We start from the raw sequence: 21,803 nt of genomic DNA, 5'->3' as shown, positions 1-21,803 counted from the left end.
AACAGCCAACTGTATAGAATGTTGAACATTGAAACTGGAGCTTGTGATGATCTGGAACATTTAACCCTTGTGCTACTATGACCCCACCCTTACATTGACGTGTTCTTCCTACCATGACAAAGGTGGATAAAGGTAAAGAGGATTTCATGTAATCCATGGAAACCACTGAAGATCACAAATCATTGAAGAAAAAAGGTTCAGCGCACTGTTTCGTGGGGTCTAGATGACCCAACTCCCAATGTTAAAGTGCCTAGGATAGCACAAGGGTTACGAAAACATTAAAAAAAAACAAGAAGCAGTCATTTAAAAATACACTTGTGATTTACTCCACTGAGGAACACGTGTTGTAAATACAAAAAAATCAAGGATGCAGCAAAAGCAGAGCAGAGCCCCCTTAAAGCTCTGACCATGTCCTCTTTTATTATCTGTCCAGGAACTCATCCATCCATCCATCCATGTAAAGGCAACACCGTCCAGAGTAGCAATTGTTGTTAATTCCACATCCATCCAGTGGGCAGGTTAGACTGACTGAAAAGCACAACAGGCACTAAAGCTGAACATGACACCTTCATTTTCAATGCTAAAGCAATACTGGACGCAGCACCCAACAATACATTACTTAACCGTGCAACCTTTTCTTGACATGGAATTATGATCATCCGTAAAAATCGCACCAATTAAAAAAACAAAACATGGGATGCAAAACATATATATCAAATAAAACACAATTTTTAACCAAACAAAAGTAGAAAATGACAAAAAGAAATTATTAACAAAAATTGTTCACTCAAAATAATAATTTGTAGCTTCAAATTAGCCTTTTGTTAGGATTTTGTGGGCACAAGTTATCATTTCGTAGTCAAAAATTGATATTTTGGGCACAAAAAGTTAGTTTTATCAGGCCACAAATGAGTATTTTGGGCCCACAAATTAGCAGTAGGAATTGAAGATACTAACATATTAATGTGTGTGCAAAAAATGCTAATTTGTAGCCACAAAAAATGTCTGTGCACAAAATACTAATAATTTAATAATTTGTGGCCATGAAATACTTATTTGTGTGCAAAAAATGCAACATGCTAATTTGTAGATACAAAATATTAATTTCTGTGGGCAAAATATGACTTAATGGCCACGTATTATTAGCATTAGCATTTCATTCTGTGCTCCTAAACTGTTAACAGATAAATTACAATAATACAGTAAATCTAAATTTGCAGAAGGCAGAAACAAATCAGCATTATATCTAACTGCTGCATAAGAATCATTCCAATCAGAAATCAAAGGTTTGGGCACATGCTCTGGTCTCACACAGTATAAATACTAAGGTGACAATTACAGCCACAGCCCTCACAAAAGCTTTACAACCAGAATTGATGCCCTCCTTTTCCTCACAATGACCAGGGCTTTATGTTGTTGAGAGAGGAGTGTGATGCTCCCAGACTCAATTCAGATGCAAAGCTGTAAGTTCAGGATGTAACCGTGCAACAGGGCAGACACTACAGTCGTGCTGGAAGGAAGAAAGAAACAACAGGGAGCACAGACGGTAAACGTAGTAAAGGAATCCTTACTAAACTCTGTGCTACCTAAACATTCCTCCTTAAAGAAAACCCAGAATGTCTTAAGGGAAAACTCAACCTAAGGAAGTGAAGAGAAAAGAAATGACACAATAATAACCATGGCAAAATGCAGTGCAATACATTTCAACACTTCTGATAAAAAATAACGATCCATTCCATTTTTATGAGGAAATACTCATAAATGCAGCAGGGCAGAAAATAATTTAGCATTGTTTTTTTGTTTTTGTTTTTATAATATATAACATACCCCCACACTGCTTCATAATTTTAAGTTCATTTTCTTATCATCATCTTTAGGAGTGAGATTTGAAGTCCATCATGCCATCATGTGGGGGTTACACATTTCCACACGTGGCAGCTGTTGCTTTGCGGCAAAGACACATCTCTGTGGGGATTCAGTTCTCCGGATCGTCCAGGACCAACGCTGCCCTTCTAGAGATGCTCCAGCACTGAGCAATGTGCATGGCGCTACATAGCTGCAGAAGCAAACGATGGCACGTGTGCTGACAAGTTTGTCTCCTCCTTCACGCCAAGGAAAGTCATTGTCCTCTGTCCTCAACAACGATGTGGATGAACTGCTACAGCACAGGTGTCGTTTGGCCATGCGACAAAGCTTTATAGTGCGCTCCCTTGGTGATGAAAGTTAAGTAAGCGTTTCCGCCTGCTGCAGGGTGATGGTGCTGGATTGTTGACTATCAGCAGGAGGATGCTAAATGGTCCCATCTGAGAAGAGAAGAGACTGTATTAGTTTAAACAGTCATGATGAAAAGTGTGATCATACATGAGTGCTTATAACATGGTAGACAATGGCTAAACAGCTTTACTGAAGATACATGTCTTTATAAGCTCACTTCACAGTTGATTAAACGCTGAGCAGGATGTTAGCAACAATTGTCAGCAGCCAGAATATGACATCAGGCAGTGAGAGGATAGGGATGTCTCCCTCCTCATTCATCACTGCAAGACTATCAAGCTGCCAGAAAACAAGTGGGCCATCTGAATAATTCATAAGAACAAACTGAGAGCAGAAATTGGCTTACACCCCTGAGTTTCAGCACATGGACTGAATATCTTTTCTGATTTTTTTTTAAAGCATTAGAGTGTATTAGAGCTGAACTCAGGCGTGACTAGGAAATGGCATTCCCAATGAGAAGCATGCATGAACCAGTCCATCAATCTGTCACTCACCTTCCATTCCTACACAAGTCCATCATATAGAGACAGGGCCTGAACAATGGAGGGGTCTGCCTTCGAGCCCTCCTGAAACTCTTGCAGAGTCAGCTTTCCATCTGCATTCTGCAAGGAGGAGCAAAAATGACCCTCAAGATTAAAATGTTTAGCAAAGATATGCCAGCAGAGGGCAAAAAGGGATTTCTGTCTGAAGTAGAACTGGCTGATCTCTAAAATAAAACAAGTGTTTGGTGAAACCATAAAAGAACATAAATACATGAGAATAGTCATACATTCTGAGAAAAAAGCCAAAACTTGACAAAAATAAAGTTGTGCAATAATTAAAAAAAATCTACATTATTCAAGAACAAAATAATAATTTTAAGATTTAAAAAGTCATAATTTTTGCACGGAAAAAGTTGTGCTTTTTCAAAAATAAAGTTGGAATTTGATGAAAATAAAGTTGTATATTTACAATTGATGTTTTATTCTGTTTTTTTCTTATTCTTAAACCTTGTACAGTGACCTTGGGTGACCTGAAAGGTGCTTGAAATAAAATGTATTATTATTATCATTATTATTACAACACAAAGGTAAAGCAAATTCAGCAAGATTTTTGGAGCAGATCTCCATCCAATTTCTCTGATTTGTTTGCAACATTGATTAAAAGGGTAATGTTCGAAATGTGTTGAAACATTTTAAAAGCTAAAAATGTTATTTTATTTTCAAAAATAAAAGACTTTTTCCTTGTAAAATTAATTACCTTATTCTCATAAATTGTTGACATCTCTTGATAATTCTGCCTTTTTTCAGAAATCATTTGACTTTTTTTTCAGAACAGTAATAAGCTTTTTCTCAGCATTGTAGGCTATGACTTTATCTTCATAAAATTAGACTTTTTTTTTTAAACATTTTTCGACTTTATTCTCATATATTTGTTTTTTTTCCCCAAAAAATCCTGCCTTGGCCATTAACAAAATGACAAATAAATAGTGCAGGCTGTAGAGTTAGCTCTACAGGCGGATCTAATATGACAATACTGTTTCATCTATTACCAGAGCTGCAAAGAGTCTGGGGGCAGATGGAGTGGGCAGTAAAGGCTAATAGTGGAGATGAGTATAAGTGCAGGTGGTGTAAGTGATGCTGCTGAAATGGCTACAGAGAGCTCTCAGTTTAACAGTGTCTGTATTAGAGCCCCAAGGGTGCCAGTAAGGCTACACTCAGTCCTATTACTCTTAAACAAGTGATTCAATGAATACTGCACTTGATGCTGTCAAGCGCTCATACTGACCTCTAAAAGGTCGGACCAATTGATGCAATTCTCTGCTTTAATTTGCTGTTTGTCAGGTCTAGTTCAATACTAACCTTGTCCATCATTGCAAAAATGCGGTCGACTCGCTTTTCTGGTGTGTTCTCCTCCTCTGGCAATTCCACAGTGTTTCCCTTAGACATCACATCATTACACTGTGAACCGTGATGCTAGTGCAGGTAAACAGAGGGGATGTGTTTCTAAACTTACCACCATTTGGTATATGGCATCTACGATGTTTAGCATTTCATCACGAGTTATATAGCCGTCATTGTCGAGGTCATACAATTTAAAAGCCCCTGTAGAAAAAAAAGACAAAATGTCAAAACATATAACTCTCCATGAAGAAAAATATGGTAAAATAGAAATAAAAATAGAAAAATATATAGAAATAGAAATATCTCGGTGGAAACATTTGCTGCGGCAGTCAGAGACTAATTACAAGCTCAACAAAACATTTCTATCTGCAATATAAAAAAGATTGACGTATACACTGGTCTCTCGCTATATTGCGTTTCAGCTTTCGCAGTCATTGTCTTTGTATTTATCTTTTTAGTAATAATAGATTTAAGTTGCTGATATTCCAAGAAGTTATTTGTTCTATGTTTCTCTTGAAGTTCCTGGGGTGTTATGAATCTTCTATCAATAAATAGGTGCTCTAGTAGTGTTCCGCCCCCTGCTTGCCAAGCTGGGAAGCGTAACATTTTTTGCACTCTGCATCCTGATTGGCTGTAGACCTTGTGACTCAATCTTCTCCTTAAACACAATCATTTAGCCATATTTACATAAATCTTCGATCATGGTCAGGTTTTTGTTTTAATTCTATAATACTGGACTCATTTTTCTGCTTTGATTGAACTTTGAGAGTTTAAACAAGAGAGAAAAGTGTATAAAGTGTGTAGTGAGGGGCTTTACAGCCTTAAAACATCTATAACGCTACTTTGCAGATTTAACCGTTTAAACATAACCTTTGTGATAAACGAGGGAACACTATAATCCTTGCTTTCAAAAAGACAGATATTTACATTTATTTCAAGCAGATTGCTTAGTTGTGATTCTTTTTTTATAAAAATGATAGGAGAGGAAGTATCTTCTTACATCTCAGCTTCTCATCCAGAGTCCCCCTGGAGGTCACTGACAAGGCCTGGATGAACTCTGAGAACTCGATGCGTCCATCCTATGTAAGAAAAAAAAGAATTCAAGAAAGACTTTTCTGTAAAAAGGAAAAAAACATAAATGTCTTAATTTGTTGCGCTCCCAACTTCTTTTGCTGTGCTTTCTTAAACTCCTCCTTGCTCCTCGTGAGAATCCTCACTGGATTTCTGCTGGAAACAGGGTCAGTCGTTCTCTCCAAGCTATTTTCTGCCCTGCACCTGGTTCTCTCTAAGACCTGAATCATGTCATCTCTGATCATTAGTTAGATGGATGTTAGTGGCTCATTTAAACATGAACATCACAACAACAACAACTATTTTTCATTGTGAATGAGCTCAGGAGATTAAGCTGTCCAACAATTTCTTTGACTTCCCGTTTTTAGGCCACACGTATTATGTCTCACAAAAATTCCCTCAAGAAAATGTGCTCTTTTTATTTATTTTTTTGCAAAAAAAAAGTTCTGCACATATGGAATGTGATTATCCATGAGAGGAACATTTAAGTGACACCAACATCTGTCTTTGACAACTGGAAACAACACTTTAAAAAAGAGCAAATGCAACCCAAAAAGAAAAGAACAAATTAATCATTTTCAAAGTGAAAACAACTGTTTCTTAGGAAAATTAACAAATGAAAACCATCAGGACTTTATTCTCAACAAATACCAAAAGATTCTGCATCATAATTAAAGGTTACTTCTTTTCCAAAACACCAGCTGATTACCTGTAATCCTCAGTGGTCCTCCCCACTTTAAGTTTAAAAAAGAAAAGTACCGGTGGGACCAGGCTGCTTAAGTCAGCTGAATGCATATCTCGCAGACATTCATCTTGCCAGAAAAATGCTGAGGTCATTCCCAGCCGATTACATAAACCATAATGACTATTAAGATCAATGCATTCTATTACAGCGGGGTGTCTGATTCCAAATGAGGGTCACAGTTAGCATCTGATGAGGAGGTTGTCTGATCACTCAGATCATCACACAAAGCCTCTAAACACATGTCAATACATATCCAGAGGCTTGCTGTGCTGCTGCACACAAACCATTTATAAGTGGTTTGAATAATCACGTCCAGCTGTGATGATGGAAGGACAGCGGGGGAGATGACCTCAAACGAATGTATAAATAACAGCCTGCCTTTGAAAACTTCCTTTGTCATCACATCCTGAAATCCTTGGTGTGATCATAAAAGCGGCAACAGCCTGACATCACAAAAGCACAAACACTTGTGGGTAGAAGGAAAAAAAACGTCTCAGAGAAGAGTTTGCTACACAAATTGAAGAGTTGGACATTTATGGCGCAGTTGATGCTGTGACTAATCCTCAACTCCAAACTCCGACAGCCTGGCAAATCGAATCATCCGTCACGCTGACATTCTGAAGCACTAAATTCATTTGGAGGATCATTTTTCATTTTTCATCCCCACTCACTAAACCAATCAAGTGTTATGAAATGCAGATTTGATTTTTATGATCATGTCGTCTTTTTTTTTGTGATGTGAAAAAGAAACATAATTTAATATGAGAAAAAAAAGATTAGATTAGATTAAATAGTAATTCTTTTAAGGCTTCTTTAATGATGTTGCAAATCAGAAAATGTTAAAAACCCAGTTCTATCATTTTTTGATATATTTTAAAACTGTTTCCAGTGCTATTTAAATTAAGATTTTGAAGTTTTTAGACAAAATCAAAAGACCTGCAGTATGTCGCTTTCTAGGACATAGTTTCTGTAGCAGATCATTAGAAATTCACTCCTTTTCTCACTTGGAGTTTGTGACCCACACAGTGTATTTTCTGTCACAAACTGGATTTTTTTGTCGGCTCCTGTTTCACAACGATTCGAATATAGAAATGCTCAGAAAACAATTTGGAATCTAATTTTTCTTAATACACGTCCTCTATCATCATAAAAATGCCAAAAAAACATGTTAAGAACACCAAAAACAAGAGTGAGTCTTTAAGGCTTTTTATGAACATGGATGTGTTTTTAGGTGTCAATCACTGAAAGTTTAAAGTGCAAACTATTTTAATACTTGACTGAACTTTTTTACTAAAAATAAAAGTATAAACAATATTGAATGCTCCAGTATTAAGAATACATTAACCATAAAGTACTTAAATTAGATGCTTTGCCAAAAGATGCTGGCATTTTATTGTATTTTAACCACTGGTGGGACAAAGAGGCTGATTGAGTCCAGATCTTCACGTCGGCCTTTTAGCACAATTTTATCCAATAATATTCAGTTTAATGTTACAAAAAATACAAATACTAATAAAAATAAATACCAACCTTATTTTCATCAAACACATTGAAGACGAAGGAAGCAAACTTTGTAGGATCTCCAAAAGGAAAAAACTGTTTGTATATCTTTTGAAATCCCACAGCGTCCAGCTGCCCACTTGGACAATCCTTGATGAAACCTTTGTACCTGAAAAAAATGAAAAAAGGTTAACATGTTAAAAGATATACCGTACTGACTATAATTCTCAACAGATGCTACTTTTTGAACCATTTTAGACGTACTCTGGAGCAAATGTAGCAAATACTGAAAGTATTTTCACACGATGAGAAATTGAAGACAATCTGCTGAAGTTAAAAATGAGCAATTAGGAATAGGGCTGAAGTTTTTACCAATAAGTGGCTGCTAGTGCCAGATGTGGTAGTCTGAATATTTTAGAATTCAGATCCATCTTTACCATCTTTAATGTCAATGAAGTTGACATTGAGTAGAATTTTAACAGGTTGTCTTGTTTACATGCAAAATGCATCGTTCATGCCATACGATTGGTCCAATGTTTCGTTGCTGAACGTCTGAGTGCAGAAAATAATGCAAATAATTTATAACCAAGACAAGACTATAAATGAGGACATTTCTCTCTTCACTTTCAAAGAAGGCATTACCGTTTCCTTTTGAATGAGTGTGCCAGATCATAAAGCCAAAGTGCAAAGCCATTTGTCTCATTCATAAGATAAGATAATTGTCTTAATCCAATAGCAACCCCAGAGTGCTTGACTAATCAAATTTCTCTCTGCTTCTCTTTTGATAATATGCATGGATGAAAGATAGGCCTGAGAGCTTCCTTTTTCCCCCTGGAGACGGCATTTCTAAAGAGCGACTTAACATTTCTATTAGCCTAAATATAGAAGCAACTCATAAGCAACCTGAAGAGCAGCTACTAACAGGTAGGCCGATTCCTGGAATGTCTTTGAAAATAACCATTGTGGAGCAGAAACTGAAAGGTCAAAGACAACCAGGAGCATGAGGCTTTTTTTTATTAGGTTTTGTGCTACCATATAATGGAAATCGAGGGACTGTATCTATAAGAAAAAAAATTCTAAAAAATACTGATAACACAAGGGAGCTTAGCATGTTCATCTCCAAATCAGGGTTATAAATAAGGTTATATAGAGACGGTGCTGATGAAAAATGAAACGCCAAAGCTTTTTTTGTACAAGCCGTCTCTTGGCGTTTCTTTTAATCTGCCTAAAAGATAAAGTCAGCTTCATATAGTCAAAGGGTCGAGGAGCCACTTTGAGCAGGAGCTGGAAACAAGTTCAATCAGTGGAGTAGCAGCAGCAAAAAACATTCTAATTCTTGAATTTGAATTATCTAGAGATATGAGGAAAAATGAAAGTCCAGCTCTCTGTAATGCAGTGCTGGACATTTAACATATGTTCCACAACCAACTAATTTTACATCAGTTCCTAGGGGGGTAAGTGTTCAAATCCTGTAACCTATGTTAAAAGTCCAGAGTTTTAAGTTTTTCTAATTAAAAAAAATCTCAAAATGTTCAAGCTGTTGAAAGTTTTCCCCAGGCAGCAGCAAAGGAAAAGAAATATGGCTGTGAAGGTTTTGTTTGTTCGCATTATTTCAGGACCCCTTTCTGAATGTAACTCAATATAAAACTGGATTTGCCACAAAATTGCTTCATAAATCAGGGGGTGCTTAGACTGAGTCTGCAGGAAAGAAAACAGTGGGTGTGATCCTCTGCTGCAAAAGGGTTGGCATAACCTTCAGAAATCTGTGTCGCATAACAAACCACCGTACGCATAAATCCATGTGTGATAAAACCAGCAAAGATCTTTGTTCTTTGAAGATAAGTTCTTTGTTTTGAGGCTGATTTTTTGTTTCAAAGATAAACACAAATTACAGGAACAGAGATAAAAGGATTTCACCTGACTGTATGATAACTAATCGGAGCGAGTGTGACGTCATCCATAGAGAATAGCTTATTTCCGGCTCCAGCAAAATAAGTCAATTCAGTCGCCGTTTTTTATATGGCACATATCGCCATATGCGCCTCGACAACATCACTTAGCAGTGATTGGTCTGAGTTGGTCTGAGTCAATGTTTCTTTGGTAACCACTCTTGCCAGTCAGGAATTAGTTTGTTGGAAATCTACTGTGAAATGTATTAGTGAAATAATAAAACAATCAGTTTGTTTCCTTAAACTCTTTCCTTAAAAGAGTTTGGAAAAGTCCTGCCTGTGAGTATATAAAGCTGTTCAATTAGTCAGCAATGTATGTTTAGGTCAAATGAGTGTTAGCATTAGCCGTCCTATGGGGAATTCCCTTATACGTTAGCATCAAGCTAGCGGACTTTGCTGCTGTTATGCGTTAGGTAAATGTTTGTTTATTAAGCTTAGATTGATTCAGATTGATTAATCCATTGCATCAACTCATCCCTACTTTTTTATGATATGTTTTTCTTCATTGTAAGTTAATCAAATTCTAAGCTGAACGATTAGATTACGCACTAAAAACATGTGGTGCCCGCTGGCCCCCACATTGAACGCTCAAAATGTTTGATAGATTTTTCCCGAGTCCATTTTCATTGGAAGAGGGTGTGGACTTCCAACAAGCTCACTCCTGATTGGTGAGAGTGGTTGCCATAGAAGCGTCGACTCATACTGACTCGGCCCAATCACTGCTTACTGACATCGTCTAACTCTAATCTTTTGAAATCTGTATCAAGAAAAAATGGCGGCTGATTTGGCTTCATTTGGTTGGAGCCAGAAGTAAGTCATTTTCTATGGGTGACGTCTCATTCACTAGGTCCAGTTCTGTTATACAGTCAATGGCATAGACAGTAAATAACATCTGAGAACAGTGAGTCAGATGAAAGTCAGCCAGCACAAAGTTTATAGTTGTATTACCAATCAGAGTAGATCTGATTTCAACACTGGCAGGGAGTCATCTGCCTTGGCTCAGGTCCGCTCTAAAAGGTGGTTTTAAAAACTGCTGAGTCAGGGGTGTAGTTGTTTTTTACAGTGCTTCTGCAGTTCTTGTTGAGGAAATGGTGACATGAAGTGTTCAGATGTATATTCTTATCCACCTAAATTTAACTTTAATGTTTTCTCACAACAATAAATGACTGTTATAAATTAGAAAACAGAGGAACATTAAGATATCCAAATTAACTTACTTCCCTGTTAAAATATTAGAAATGAGCAGAAGAAATGACAAAAATGTTTCTAAATTGATTTTATAACTTTTATATAGACACTTACTCGTATCACAGATAAATAAAACTTGAGCACATCACCTTACTCCTTTACAGGAGAAAACTAAACAGAATATTTAAAAATTCCAAATTCTGTTTTTGTTATATTTTTAAACCCGGGTAATAGACTTTTCATGGTTGGTATCTATGTGCATTAGATAAAATAAAAAAAAGATGTTTAAATATCCTATAAACCTTTGCAAAAAAGGCTGAACATCAATGCAATCAAAACAAATTGCAAAATGATAGATAAGCTAAAATGATATGTTACCAACCAAACAGATCAATTGAGAACAGGAATAGAATAACAGGGAGATTACTTTCTCCTCAAAAAACTTTTAAATTAAAAAAAAGGAAATAGACTTGGATGCTTACAGCTAGTTTGTATGCAGACCATGCTAGACAATTTAAGCAATCAAATTAGAAATTTGACTAATATAAACACCCTGAAACAAGTTTATGAATACAATTTCTAACTTTTGCCCCTGTACTAGTCTGCCCTCTCCTGGACATAACCATCAAAAGGGAGCATTCAATACCTTTAAACAGCTAGGTAATTTTGTGGAATTCGGCACAGATTACAAAAAAAATAGATTCACACCTTTTGAATTACAACTCATTGTAACGAGAAATTCAATTAAAGGCAGTTTAATTAAAACTAGGAAAATCTTTGCTCCAATACAAAACAATTTCTTTTACTTTTAACTCTAATTTTCTTTTTCTAAAATGCTGAAGTGTTTAATCACTCAAGTCCCTCCTTTGTTACTTGAATTCTATAGATTTTTTAAATGAACTCAGACCTACTTTGTTTAAACCGGAAAAACAAAACAGTCATGCACTAAGTCTGGAACCTTTTTTAAATCACTACAGCTGACATCTATCAACCAGCAAAGTAAAGTAAATATTCTAAAATATTTTCTTTCTGACAGTACAGTAGTAAGACATTACAGAAAAGTGCAATAATGTTATTTGGAAATGATTTTAATAGAAGTGCGTTATTTTTTATTTGATTGTAACCTCAAATGTGATTGGTTTGCTAGTTTTAATACAGTACTTTATTTTAGAAGAGCATGTAAATGTAGATATTTTTATGCAGTGTGGGTACAGCAAGCCCTGACTCACAGTTTTTGCAGAGTTTGCATTGGCAGTTACTGCTTGGATTCACCGTCAGAATCCCTTTGCTTTGCTTCTTCGTGCTCAAGAGCTCTTTGTGGTGACAGCAGTAGTGATAGCGCACACAATCAGCCTGTACTTGAAAAAGTGTAACAATGTAACTTGACATAACAGATGCCTCATAGTGTATCAGACCACACAGGAGGTCTGGCGTGATAAACTATTTATTAATGTCACTGGTTGCTTCTTATTAGCATCTACCATGGTGGTTTAGCAAAAAGCTGTGTTTCGCTTGCTGCTGTCCCTCTGGCAGGAACATCACTGAGCCATGGCATTTTGTTATTGATTTCAGGTAGGCTTCAGGCATACTAATGATGTTCCCTTAGAGGAGAATTAGAAAGAGGGACAAATTTAATGCACAACACAGGCATTTATCTAACCCTTCTTATTCTACTGTGTCTGTGCCTGTGCTCTAATTACACGCCATCTGGCATTTCCCCTGGTAAAATTCCCTCTCTCATCGCTCACACTCAGCTGTGTTGATTGCTACCAATCATCAAGTGAGATCTCATGCAAACTTTTCTGTGAAAGACACTGAAACTGATGGTGAGCTAGCAAGCTGCACAGTCGGTGGGTTACAAGTATAAAAAAGGGGGAAGAAATATTTTATAGGGCCATAGCATTACACTTTATTCCAAAAGATTGAGCACATATGGTTACTTAAAAATGCATGGAAAATGCATGCCTGTGAGTATATAAAGCTGTTCATTTAGTCAGCAATTGTATGTTTAGGTGGAACGAACGTTAGCATTAGCCGTCCTATTGGAAATCCATGTTACGTCACGCTAGCATCAAGCTAGCAGACTTTGGCTTTTGCTGCTGTTATGTGTTAGGTCACCGGAAAAGGAAAGTCATAAAAGTTCTCTACCTTTATGGATTGATTAGCATATACCCTGCTTTTTGGCGCATAAGTTGTGTTTTTTAGCAACTTTTTTGGCAACTTATACTCAGATGCAACTTGCATGTGATTTCAAAAATATTGTTAGGGTTGTGTGCTAGTTATCTTCTAACTCATAACCACAAGGGGGCACTCTAGGAGTGTTTATCAATATTTGCTACTGTCTGAAACGCAGAAAAAGCACCGCTCAATCTTATGCTGCGTTCACACCAGGTTAAGGTCTATAATATGCTGAACGTGTGTTCTTGATCACGTTTTTACCATGTGGTATTTCACACTGGACTGTCACTACCCAATACCTGCATGTGTCTACAGTTGAAGAGGTTTGGTGCAAAATATTGATGGGGTGGAAATCTCAAGAATCTTGCTTCAGGTTTTTTCTTTCATAGCTTTATTCCGATATATCAAAGACTTGGTGTCATGTAAATCCAGCCAGGTACAAACCGCAACTGTTAATTTCTCTTCGTTCTTCTCACTATCAATTTTCAAAGGTTGGCACTTCCATGAATGAAAAAGAAAGCTATCCAACCATTGCTACCAAATCCAAGTCCCTGACTGGTCAATGTTCAACTGGTTTGACTTTCAAAACGCGTTCAATGGGCACATGTTATGCACTCAGAGTCCAAAAAAGGGAGTTTTTAATGTGGAAGCCCGAACTGCAAATATGCGTACATTTACATAGACTTTTGATTGAAAGTGATCGCTTGAACATGCGCTGCCAAGGGTGGTGTGTACATAAAAATAACACTGGCTGCGGTGGAGTTGCTCCAAAGCGACGCAGAGGATCAAGAATTCAATAGATTTAGTGATTTGACTCACATAAATTAGTTGACTTGTTAGCATGTTCTTTATGTTATGGTTATCTGAATAATTGTTTATATGTTGCCCACTAAATTCCTCCTGTGTTTCATGAAACTTAATTAGCAACAATGTCTGATGGTAGTGAAGCGTGAAAACATTTGGTTTATTATTGTTAGCTGTGCTGGTATTATGATTTGCCTTTCAAGATGAAATGTCTTTTCTTGGTCCCGTATTTTTTCACATAATTTCTCCCAAAAGTGCGACTTATATGTGATATCACATATCATTACAATATGATTTTGAATGTTATACATGTTATTTTTTTAATTATGCTTTCTTTGTGTGTGTGTGTGTGTGTGTGTGTGTGTGGGTGTGTGTGGGTGTGTGTGTGCTTGCGACTTATACTTAGGAGTGACTTTGGATTTCGAAAAATGATGCGTGTGTGAGCGAGGCCACAAACCTGTCTCCAAATAAGAGGACAAGAAGATCAACTATAGCTCTTTAGGACTAAACCTGTTTCATGCATGCAGAATTAGGCACTGAAATACAAATTCTAGGCAGAGTAACTCAAGTGTAAACAGGGGAAAGTGATTGCTTTATTACATCCGAAATAAACTCTTTTTTGTTTTAACAGCTGCATTCCACGGAGAGAAACTCTCATGCTTGAGTCATCTATTTAATGAAGATGCATTGTTTATTATCTTTGGGCCAACAGCTGTCACACTTTCTTTTCAGGAGAAAGAAAAAGAAAGTCTATTACTTTTCATTTGTGAAGAATTCTAACGCATCATTTACCAAACAAAGAAAACCTTTGCAAAGGTGATGCTGTAGAGGGTCACACTCATTAACAGAAACACAATCTCACAGAAAATTTGACTAATCTGCAGCCATGTGGAGGCTCTCTGGTCATACATTCATGAAAGCCAAACAGTGATGCAACCCCGCACCATCCTCAGCCTTCATCACTTATCAGACAGCTCTTTTGCAAATGGAGTAAAAAGGTTGAGGAGGAATGCATCATGGAAATGTTTGTATCTGCACTATCAGCCTTTAAAGCCATTCAGGCTTGTGAGGATTCAAAGTACTTCTATTTTCAGAAACTTGTCTGTCTTCAGGGAAATGTGAGGAGGATGACTTCAAATCTACAGTAATGGCACTGAGCAGAAAATCAAAAAAAGAGAAAACTATGATTCTTCTTAAATGGATATGAACACACTTACCACTGCTGCACCTCTTTCTCCGTAACTGCAAGAGAAGGAAAGGTGGTGTTAGCCAAGATGAAGACTTTGACTGTTAGGGTACAGACACACCGGGGCATGTGGGGTACGTTCAAGGACGTGCTAAATGCGGGTTCTTGAAAACGCATTTACCCCATGGTGTTCACAATGGAAAAGCATGGAGGGGCTTCTTCTACTGCTTACAAACGCATGTCAGCCACCTACAGTTGGTGGGAAATGTTGAAGGGGTACAAAAGTTGTGAATCTTGCTCCAGGCTTCTTCTTTCAAAGCTCTCTTCCGATATAGATATACAAAAGACTTGGTCTCAAATAATTTTGATTTGATTTGAAATGGTTTATTTCAAGCAATCAAATAAGAATAATACACAAAAACATTAAAATCATCAGTTATACATTCATACAATGAAGCATCAAACTTAGGATAATTAAACATAAAATTAAATATTGCTTGAAAGGGAGTGGAAGGTAGCGAACTTATATAATCCCACTCCGTTATACCGTAATCATTTTATTACATGGTTTATCATTTTCCAGTTCCTAGCTTTTATCAGACAGAATTAAGAATCCTTAGGTTTCAATAAAACACATGACAAAGATGAATTACTTAAATTATTGTGTTGTAATTCAAGATTATTATCAATTTCTCCTTCATGATCAATTTTTAAATGGTTGTCACTTTTATGAATTAAAAGGGACGCCATCCATACGTCATTACCAAATCCGTGTCCCTGATTGGTTTCACTTCAATTGCCGTGCATTTTGTATGCAGAGCCCAAAAACGGTCGTAGGAACTTGCTTAGCTACGCAATGAATGCAACAGTTTTGAAAGCAGAAGCCTGAACGTGCAATTGCAGGTTTTTACAAAGACTTTTCAGTGGAAGCGGCCACTTGAACACGCGTTGCCGAGAGCGGCGTGGATGTAGCTTAAGAGAAAAAAGTTTTACAGATGTCATTCTTTCAAATATAACCAAAATGTAACACTGCTAGTGTTATAAAAGAAGAAAGGGTACAACTGACTTCTGTCATTCAAAGGGTAGAAATAAGCATTCCTGCTTGTTAGGGTTTTAGTGGATAAGTGAGCGTTAACCTCAGAACGCCACTAAGCTGAAAGAATGAAGGTCAGCCACCGATTTAAGAATAAAGGACAGTTTGAGACAGCATGGTGTGTTATCATGCACTCACACCAGAGGATTTCCTGGACCCCTTTGCTTTCTATGACCCAACTGAAGCAGATTACAGCTTTTTGGGCTCTAGAGTTAAATATCGAAAAGAATCATAAAAATCAATATTTTTCTATAAAATCCAGAGAAAGATTTTTTGAGGTCTTAATATTTCCTCTACTGAAGCTTTAGAAGAGACTTTGTCTGCTGCCATTCATCCAAGACGTGGCATGAAGCAAGGCTGTCCAGTACAAATAAAGCATTCTGGTTAAACTCTAATTTATTGACTGAAATGTTTAACCTGTTTGACCAAAAACAGGGTGTCTGCAGATTTACAGAAGTTAAATTTAAGGCTTCAGACTTTAATGACAATTTGAGATCTAATTTAAGACCAAATATACAAAGAAAATTAACATGTCTACCAGTACTTTTGCGAACATAGATGCAACCAGTAAATAGTCTAAGAGCACGACAAAATATTAAACCAGTGTAGCACTTCTTGAATATTATAAATTATAAACTATCATTGTTGTTCTAAATATTTATTCATAATAGTATAATCAGAAAATTTCGTTTTCTATTCATAACCAATTCATGTCCTTGTAACACTGGAAATGTTTATTTCGTAACAGGAGGTCACATTCAGCTGACGAGAAAATTCTTTTCCAGACCTTATTGCAATTCAATTAAACATAATCACTTTTTAAGGATCCGCAGAGACCCTGGAAAAGGAAAACATTCTGAACCATAAAATGAGTGAGAGAACAATGACAAATAAAATATTATCATATAGATGGAACGTGAGTTCGTCTGTTTTGTTGTGAGGTTTCTAAAGCACCTTTCCTAATGAGCTGAATCATGCAGAAGCTATAGATAAGCAGGCCAGGTCAGACTGCTTTTGCATGCGTGTATCTCCATCCTAATTTGTTCTGCTCAGCGTTTCACCAAGAATTCCCATCATGTGACCTCCTCCTGTGCAATAAACGTCAGGTCAATCTCACAACTGTTAGTGAAGCCAAGCTACCATTAAATTGGCCTGAAAAGTCAATGCAGCCAAAAGTAGAGGCAATTTACCAAGGCCACGATTTAATAATAATAAAAAAAAAGTCTTACATAACTCAGGCAGTGGCAATAATACAATCAGCCAATTACAGGGTCCACTCTGCCGCGTTGGCCCTGCAGGGTCTGCTTGAACACGTTCGGCTTGTGACTCTGTCACTAGAAGTGCCACTGCATCTTTGACAACTTACAAAATTCTCATGTATTGCATGGGCTTGCCCTACATCCCCCCCAGGAATTTTCACAGGGCTGCTGGTCTGTGCATGGGATGCCAATGGAGTCAGTTTAGCACCCTTAAATAAAAGAAATCTCAGGTTTTTTTTTCCAGAATAGTCAGTATTCAATTTAAAAGAAAATCATAACTTTATTTTTTTTTAAGAATGCGTAAGCTAAAAATAAAGCAAAGGACCCATATTCTGGTGTTATTTTTGGTTTTTCTGTCAACACTGTATAATTCAAGAACCACCATGCTCCTTCTGCCACTGGAGAAAAAAGATATAGGTTCAGAGAAATTTAAGTCCCCAATCTGTCAAGAACCAAAAGAAAGCAGTGACTAAAAAGGCAGAAAAGGCTTCTCGTGGGAGAGCAAGAGAAAGACGCAATAGGATGAAAGACAGCAGAGAAAAGACAAGACTCTGAAGTCAGGCAGCAACACAAGCAAAGAGAAGCATCACACTGGGAGAGAATATAGGAATCCCTCTCAGAGACGTGAACCCAATAAGATAGTAATTACACTATTCCAGAGCCTGCTCCAGAAGGGCAAATTAGGGGGTAAAAGCAAGGAGGACGGGGTGAAAGGCAGAGAAAGAATGAGAAGGGCAGCAGAAAGCAGACCAGCCCAGCGTGATGCCTAATCTTCCTCCACTGCAATTTCCTGCTACAACCGCCTTCCTTGCTTCTGTTGAAGACAGACCCCCCCAACATAAATAACACTGTTATTAAGCAACCAGTGGATGTCTTCTCCCACCCACACCTGCACGCTGTACTGCTCAAATAATAATAACGGTGCCGCAGAAAGAACACACAGACATGATTAAAATAGTCCCGTTTGCCATATCTGTGAATGTGAGGTTTCCTCGTATGTGTTGAAAACTGCAAGGAAACATAGTTGAAATTTTAGCTAAAAAACTTTAGCTTTTATGACACTGTGTATCATGTGGGAAATTCATTTAGAATTGATGCAGGTAAGGAAGAGAGGAAATAATGTTACATTTAAAGACCCACTCCGGTGAAAATAGTGTTGTTTGTGTTTTTAACATGTTCTTGTGGCATTTTTCTGATAATGGAGGACACATAGAAAGAACATTTTTTTTAAATGAAATATCTTAGTGATTGTTTCTTCAACTCATGATAAATAAAAAACAAATGACAAAATACAGCTGGAAAAGGCTTGTAGGTGTGAAGTACGGCAAGCGGCAAGCTCCCTGCTTGGCTCCATCGACTTAAAGAAGGGGAAGATCTGCATACGTGTTCGTTTTCCGCGTCCGTGTTCGCAACTGGCTCAAAACTGTCTGGCTAGATGGCTCCAATATTGCTCGCCATTTTTGTTGAACCAGTAATGTTAGGCTGAGGTTGTGACGGACTATAAGCTAGCGCGAGAGATGGATGTCGGGAAGCAGGGATAACAGTCCTGTCCACAACTCAGAGGCAAATTTCTAATGAACTCCTGCCACTTTGAGATACTATGTCCGAGAAAACCACACAGGTTTTTGTCTAAAAACGGCCTAACTATAATTAAAAGACCACTTGGAACACTTAAAATAGATTTTAAAAAAAGATGATTGGACTGGGAATTTGATCCTCTCCACATTCTACACAGAGGATTAATAAGCAGAGAAGATCTATATAAAGATGTTCTTAGCTTGATTCAAAGACTAAGTTTCCACCCATCACATCCTTTAAAAGAATTTCTGTATTTTTTTTTCCAACATAAAGAAAAGCTTTAAAAAAAAGAGCTGTCAGTACTCACAGTATGTTTTCCTTGTCAGTTCCTCAACCACCTCGGGTTTGAGCTTGCTGTTTGATTTCCCCATGATGTTCCTCCAAATTCACCTTGGCAAGCAGGCACCTGTTACCTCCTCCTTTCCAGTGTTCTCCTCTGCCAAAAACATACAGCAAACGTGGGACGTTTGAGCCTCAGTGGCCGAACGGGCAACGAAGGAAAGACAACCAGACTTTTTATGTTCGCTTTGACGGAGTTGAGCATGAAAAAAAAGAGGAGAAGCACCCATTCAAGATGGGATCCTATCCTTCTAGTAGTTTCAGTGTAGCTGCGGTCATGATCTGCTCAGTCATCGGTCCCCGCTCTCCAAACAGATGCATCAAACCCCAGGGGCTCTGTGAAGCAGGGCCAGCAGGTTGTTGGGTTAAAGTAAGCGTTGCCAAGAGCCTATGTGTTCGCCTCATTTCTCCACAGCAGTCCGTGGGCGAAGAGTGGCGTTCTGATGCGTTGCTACCTTCGTCCTTGGATACAAGAGTCACTTAAAGGCTGGGTAAAGCAAGATTACTCCCTCACAGTCATTCTCCACTCTCCTAACCCCCTCCTACTTTTCCCTTCCCCATCGCTATCTCTACTGCTCCGGGTAAGTTACTGAAGTACAAAATCCCTCCCCCTTGACAGCTGTGATAAGATGTGTACACTAAAACACAATAGATAGAACCTTAAAAGTCTTCCCTTGCCCTGAGTTCTGCACTCATTCAACTGTAATTCATGAACGTGAGAATGTATACAAAATGTGTCTGTTGCCCTTTACAAATGCCAAGGAAATTTTAGATCTAGAGCTGCTAGGGGTGTAACGATTGATTTTAACCACAATTCGATTTATATCTCAATTTGTGTTTGCTGATACAATTTATAGCCGATATTGGTTCATTTTAAACGATTCGAGTCATTGAACCAAAATCAATCCAGGACATCTTTAGACAAAAATTCAACCAGTGTGACTCACAGATTGCTGCTATCGCATGTGTGTTGTCTGCTGCGATGGTACTAAGTTATTTTTATCCTACTGTGCCTCCATCCAAATGGTATTTTCCATTATTGATTACAATCGATTTATATCATTTTGAACCCATTTTATAATGGTATAGGTTGATTGGATAAATAACTTTCCTCAGACAGATCGAACTGGTTGGATTTTAGGAACAGAAATCAATTCATCGATTAAGTTGATTAATCACGACTCCCCTACGAGCTGCTTTAAAAATAAACAACTGTCCACCAAGTTTACTATTTGAAGAGTGAGAGTTTTCCTCTTCCTCCTACATTCTGACTCATAGGTCTCTTCTGGCCTCAGCGGACCAGAGGACATGTAGTGCATTTTCTGTGCAACCATTGCGTTGGAATGAACCACAGCAGCTCTCTGGGGAACAGGACAGGAACCACTGTGTGCACTAGTGGGCACCTTCAGTGCAAACATCTGCTCTCTGTGTCCGCAGCATGGGGGGTCCTTCTGGGGGACGTCCTGCTGCAAATCACCATCTTCTGTTTGCTTAAGTCTTCAGGGTTTAACCAAGTTGCTGGGAGAGAAAGACAAAAAATAGAGCTTTTAGGGTTCACAAATGTGTCTGTGTTTCAAAGAAAGCAGAATTGTTAAACCTGCAAAAACACGAATATCCGACAATACTGCTTTAGATAGCTGTATTATGAGTACAGTAAGTCATCTACACAGTTGTACTGACATGTTTTTTAAGTAAAAAATACACATTTAACAGGTAAAAAGAAATGTAAAGAGTCACGGCAGCAGCAGGTGGGATGTTGCCTGGCAGTGCCATAGCAACGCAGGTAATGGCTCCAGGACAACAACGGCGACAATCATGCAAAGAGCTCGACAGTCAGTGTTTACGCGTAGGGTTTAAAGTACCCACGCCGGGTATTTATTTCGGGGGGGGGGGGGGTAGATGGAACCCCGTAATGGATTTCTTTTTGGCGCTCTCGTGGTGTTGTTACCTGAAGCAGGAGGAGCTCACAGTCGCCGTCCAAAGAAAGCGTGAGCGGCAGCAGGGAGCCGCGGTCCTACCCTGTCTGCTTCCGTCGAGTTCCGGCCGCCTCTCGCTCCGACGCCGCGCCGTCTGGGAGTGACGCCGCTCGATAGCCCGACAGAGTCAGCTCACAAGCGGAGACGCTGACGCGGCGGTACCGACGTCCACACACTGACTTTCTGTCTGCACTCACTACTGGCTGTTACTCTATGAAAGAGCTGATTTACAACCGTAAACTCCTTGAAGGGAGACTGTCTCTATTCAAGTTTCTTTTTCTTTTTTTTTCTAACGGGAGGAGGGACTATAGGGCACCAAGAAGTTACTTTTAGTCTTGTTCAGAAAAATCATAAAAAAGGCAGCTAGCTGTGTACAAAAACAGGGGGAAAAATCTACAGTTGTTCACATCAAGAAACTACGGAGCCCTGAGCATGACATTAAAACAAAATTGTTCCCTCAAAATAATATTGTGAACAATTATTGGTGCGAACAAATGGGCATTTTGTAGGCACAAATGAGCACCTTGAGGGTACAAATTAACATTTTGGAATGTTGTGGGTACAAATATGGATTTTGTGGGCAAACATTTGCATTTTATGTGCACACATTAGAATTTTGTATGCTCAAATACAAATTTTATGTGAATAAATTTGTATTCTGTGGCTGCAAATTGGCATTTTATTGCGCATAAAATTCTCATTTTGTGCATACGCTTTTGTATTTGCTGGGACAAATTTGTATTTTTTTGGAGCACAAATGAGCATTTTGTGGGCGCAAAG

The 21,803-nt window shown here is 38.1% G+C and overlaps 1 protein-coding gene across 4 annotated transcripts; it reads right to left on the bottom strand.

Annotated features, from left to right (window-relative positions):
* Positions 1-302: 302 nt before the first annotated feature.
* ncs1b (neuronal calcium sensor 1b) lies at positions 303-21,387 on the bottom strand. 4 transcript variants are annotated; one of them, XM_020706119.3, is made up of 11 exons: positions 20,996-21,387; positions 20,451-20,565; positions 19,274-19,383; positions 19,016-19,144; positions 14,810-14,834; positions 7,504-7,642; positions 5,158-5,236; positions 4,270-4,358; positions 4,116-4,193; positions 2,769-2,876; positions 303-2,303 (listed from the first exon to the last, which is right to left on the bottom strand). In XM_020706119.3, the coding sequence occupies exons 4-10, from the start codon at positions 19,077-19,079 to the stop codon at positions 2,778-2,780; spliced, it is 573 nt and encodes a 190-aa protein (XP_020561778.1). In that variant the 5' UTR covers positions 19,080-19,144; positions 19,274-19,383; positions 20,451-20,565; positions 20,996-21,387; the 3' UTR covers positions 303-2,303; positions 2,769-2,777. The 4 variants fall into 4 exon arrangements, with proteins under 4 accessions (XP_020561778.1, XP_011477718.1, XP_078808855.1 ...); XM_011479416.4 differs by lacking the exon at positions 19,274-19,383; XM_078952729.1 differs by lacking the exons at positions 19,274-19,383; positions 20,996-21,387 and adding an exon at positions 20,728-20,746.
* Positions 21,388-21,803: the final 416 nt, after the last annotated feature.

The sequence above is a fragment of the Oryzias latipes genome, chromosome 9 (assembly GCF_053564925.1).
Source record: "Oryzias latipes strain Hd-rR chromosome 9, Olatipes_Hd-rR_3.1".
NCBI classification, from domain to species: domain Eukaryota; kingdom Metazoa; phylum Chordata; class Actinopteri; order Beloniformes; family Adrianichthyidae; genus Oryzias; species Oryzias latipes.
The sequence above is the reverse complement of the archived record's forward strand: the minus strand, read 5'-3'. Positions and strand labels throughout refer to the sequence as shown.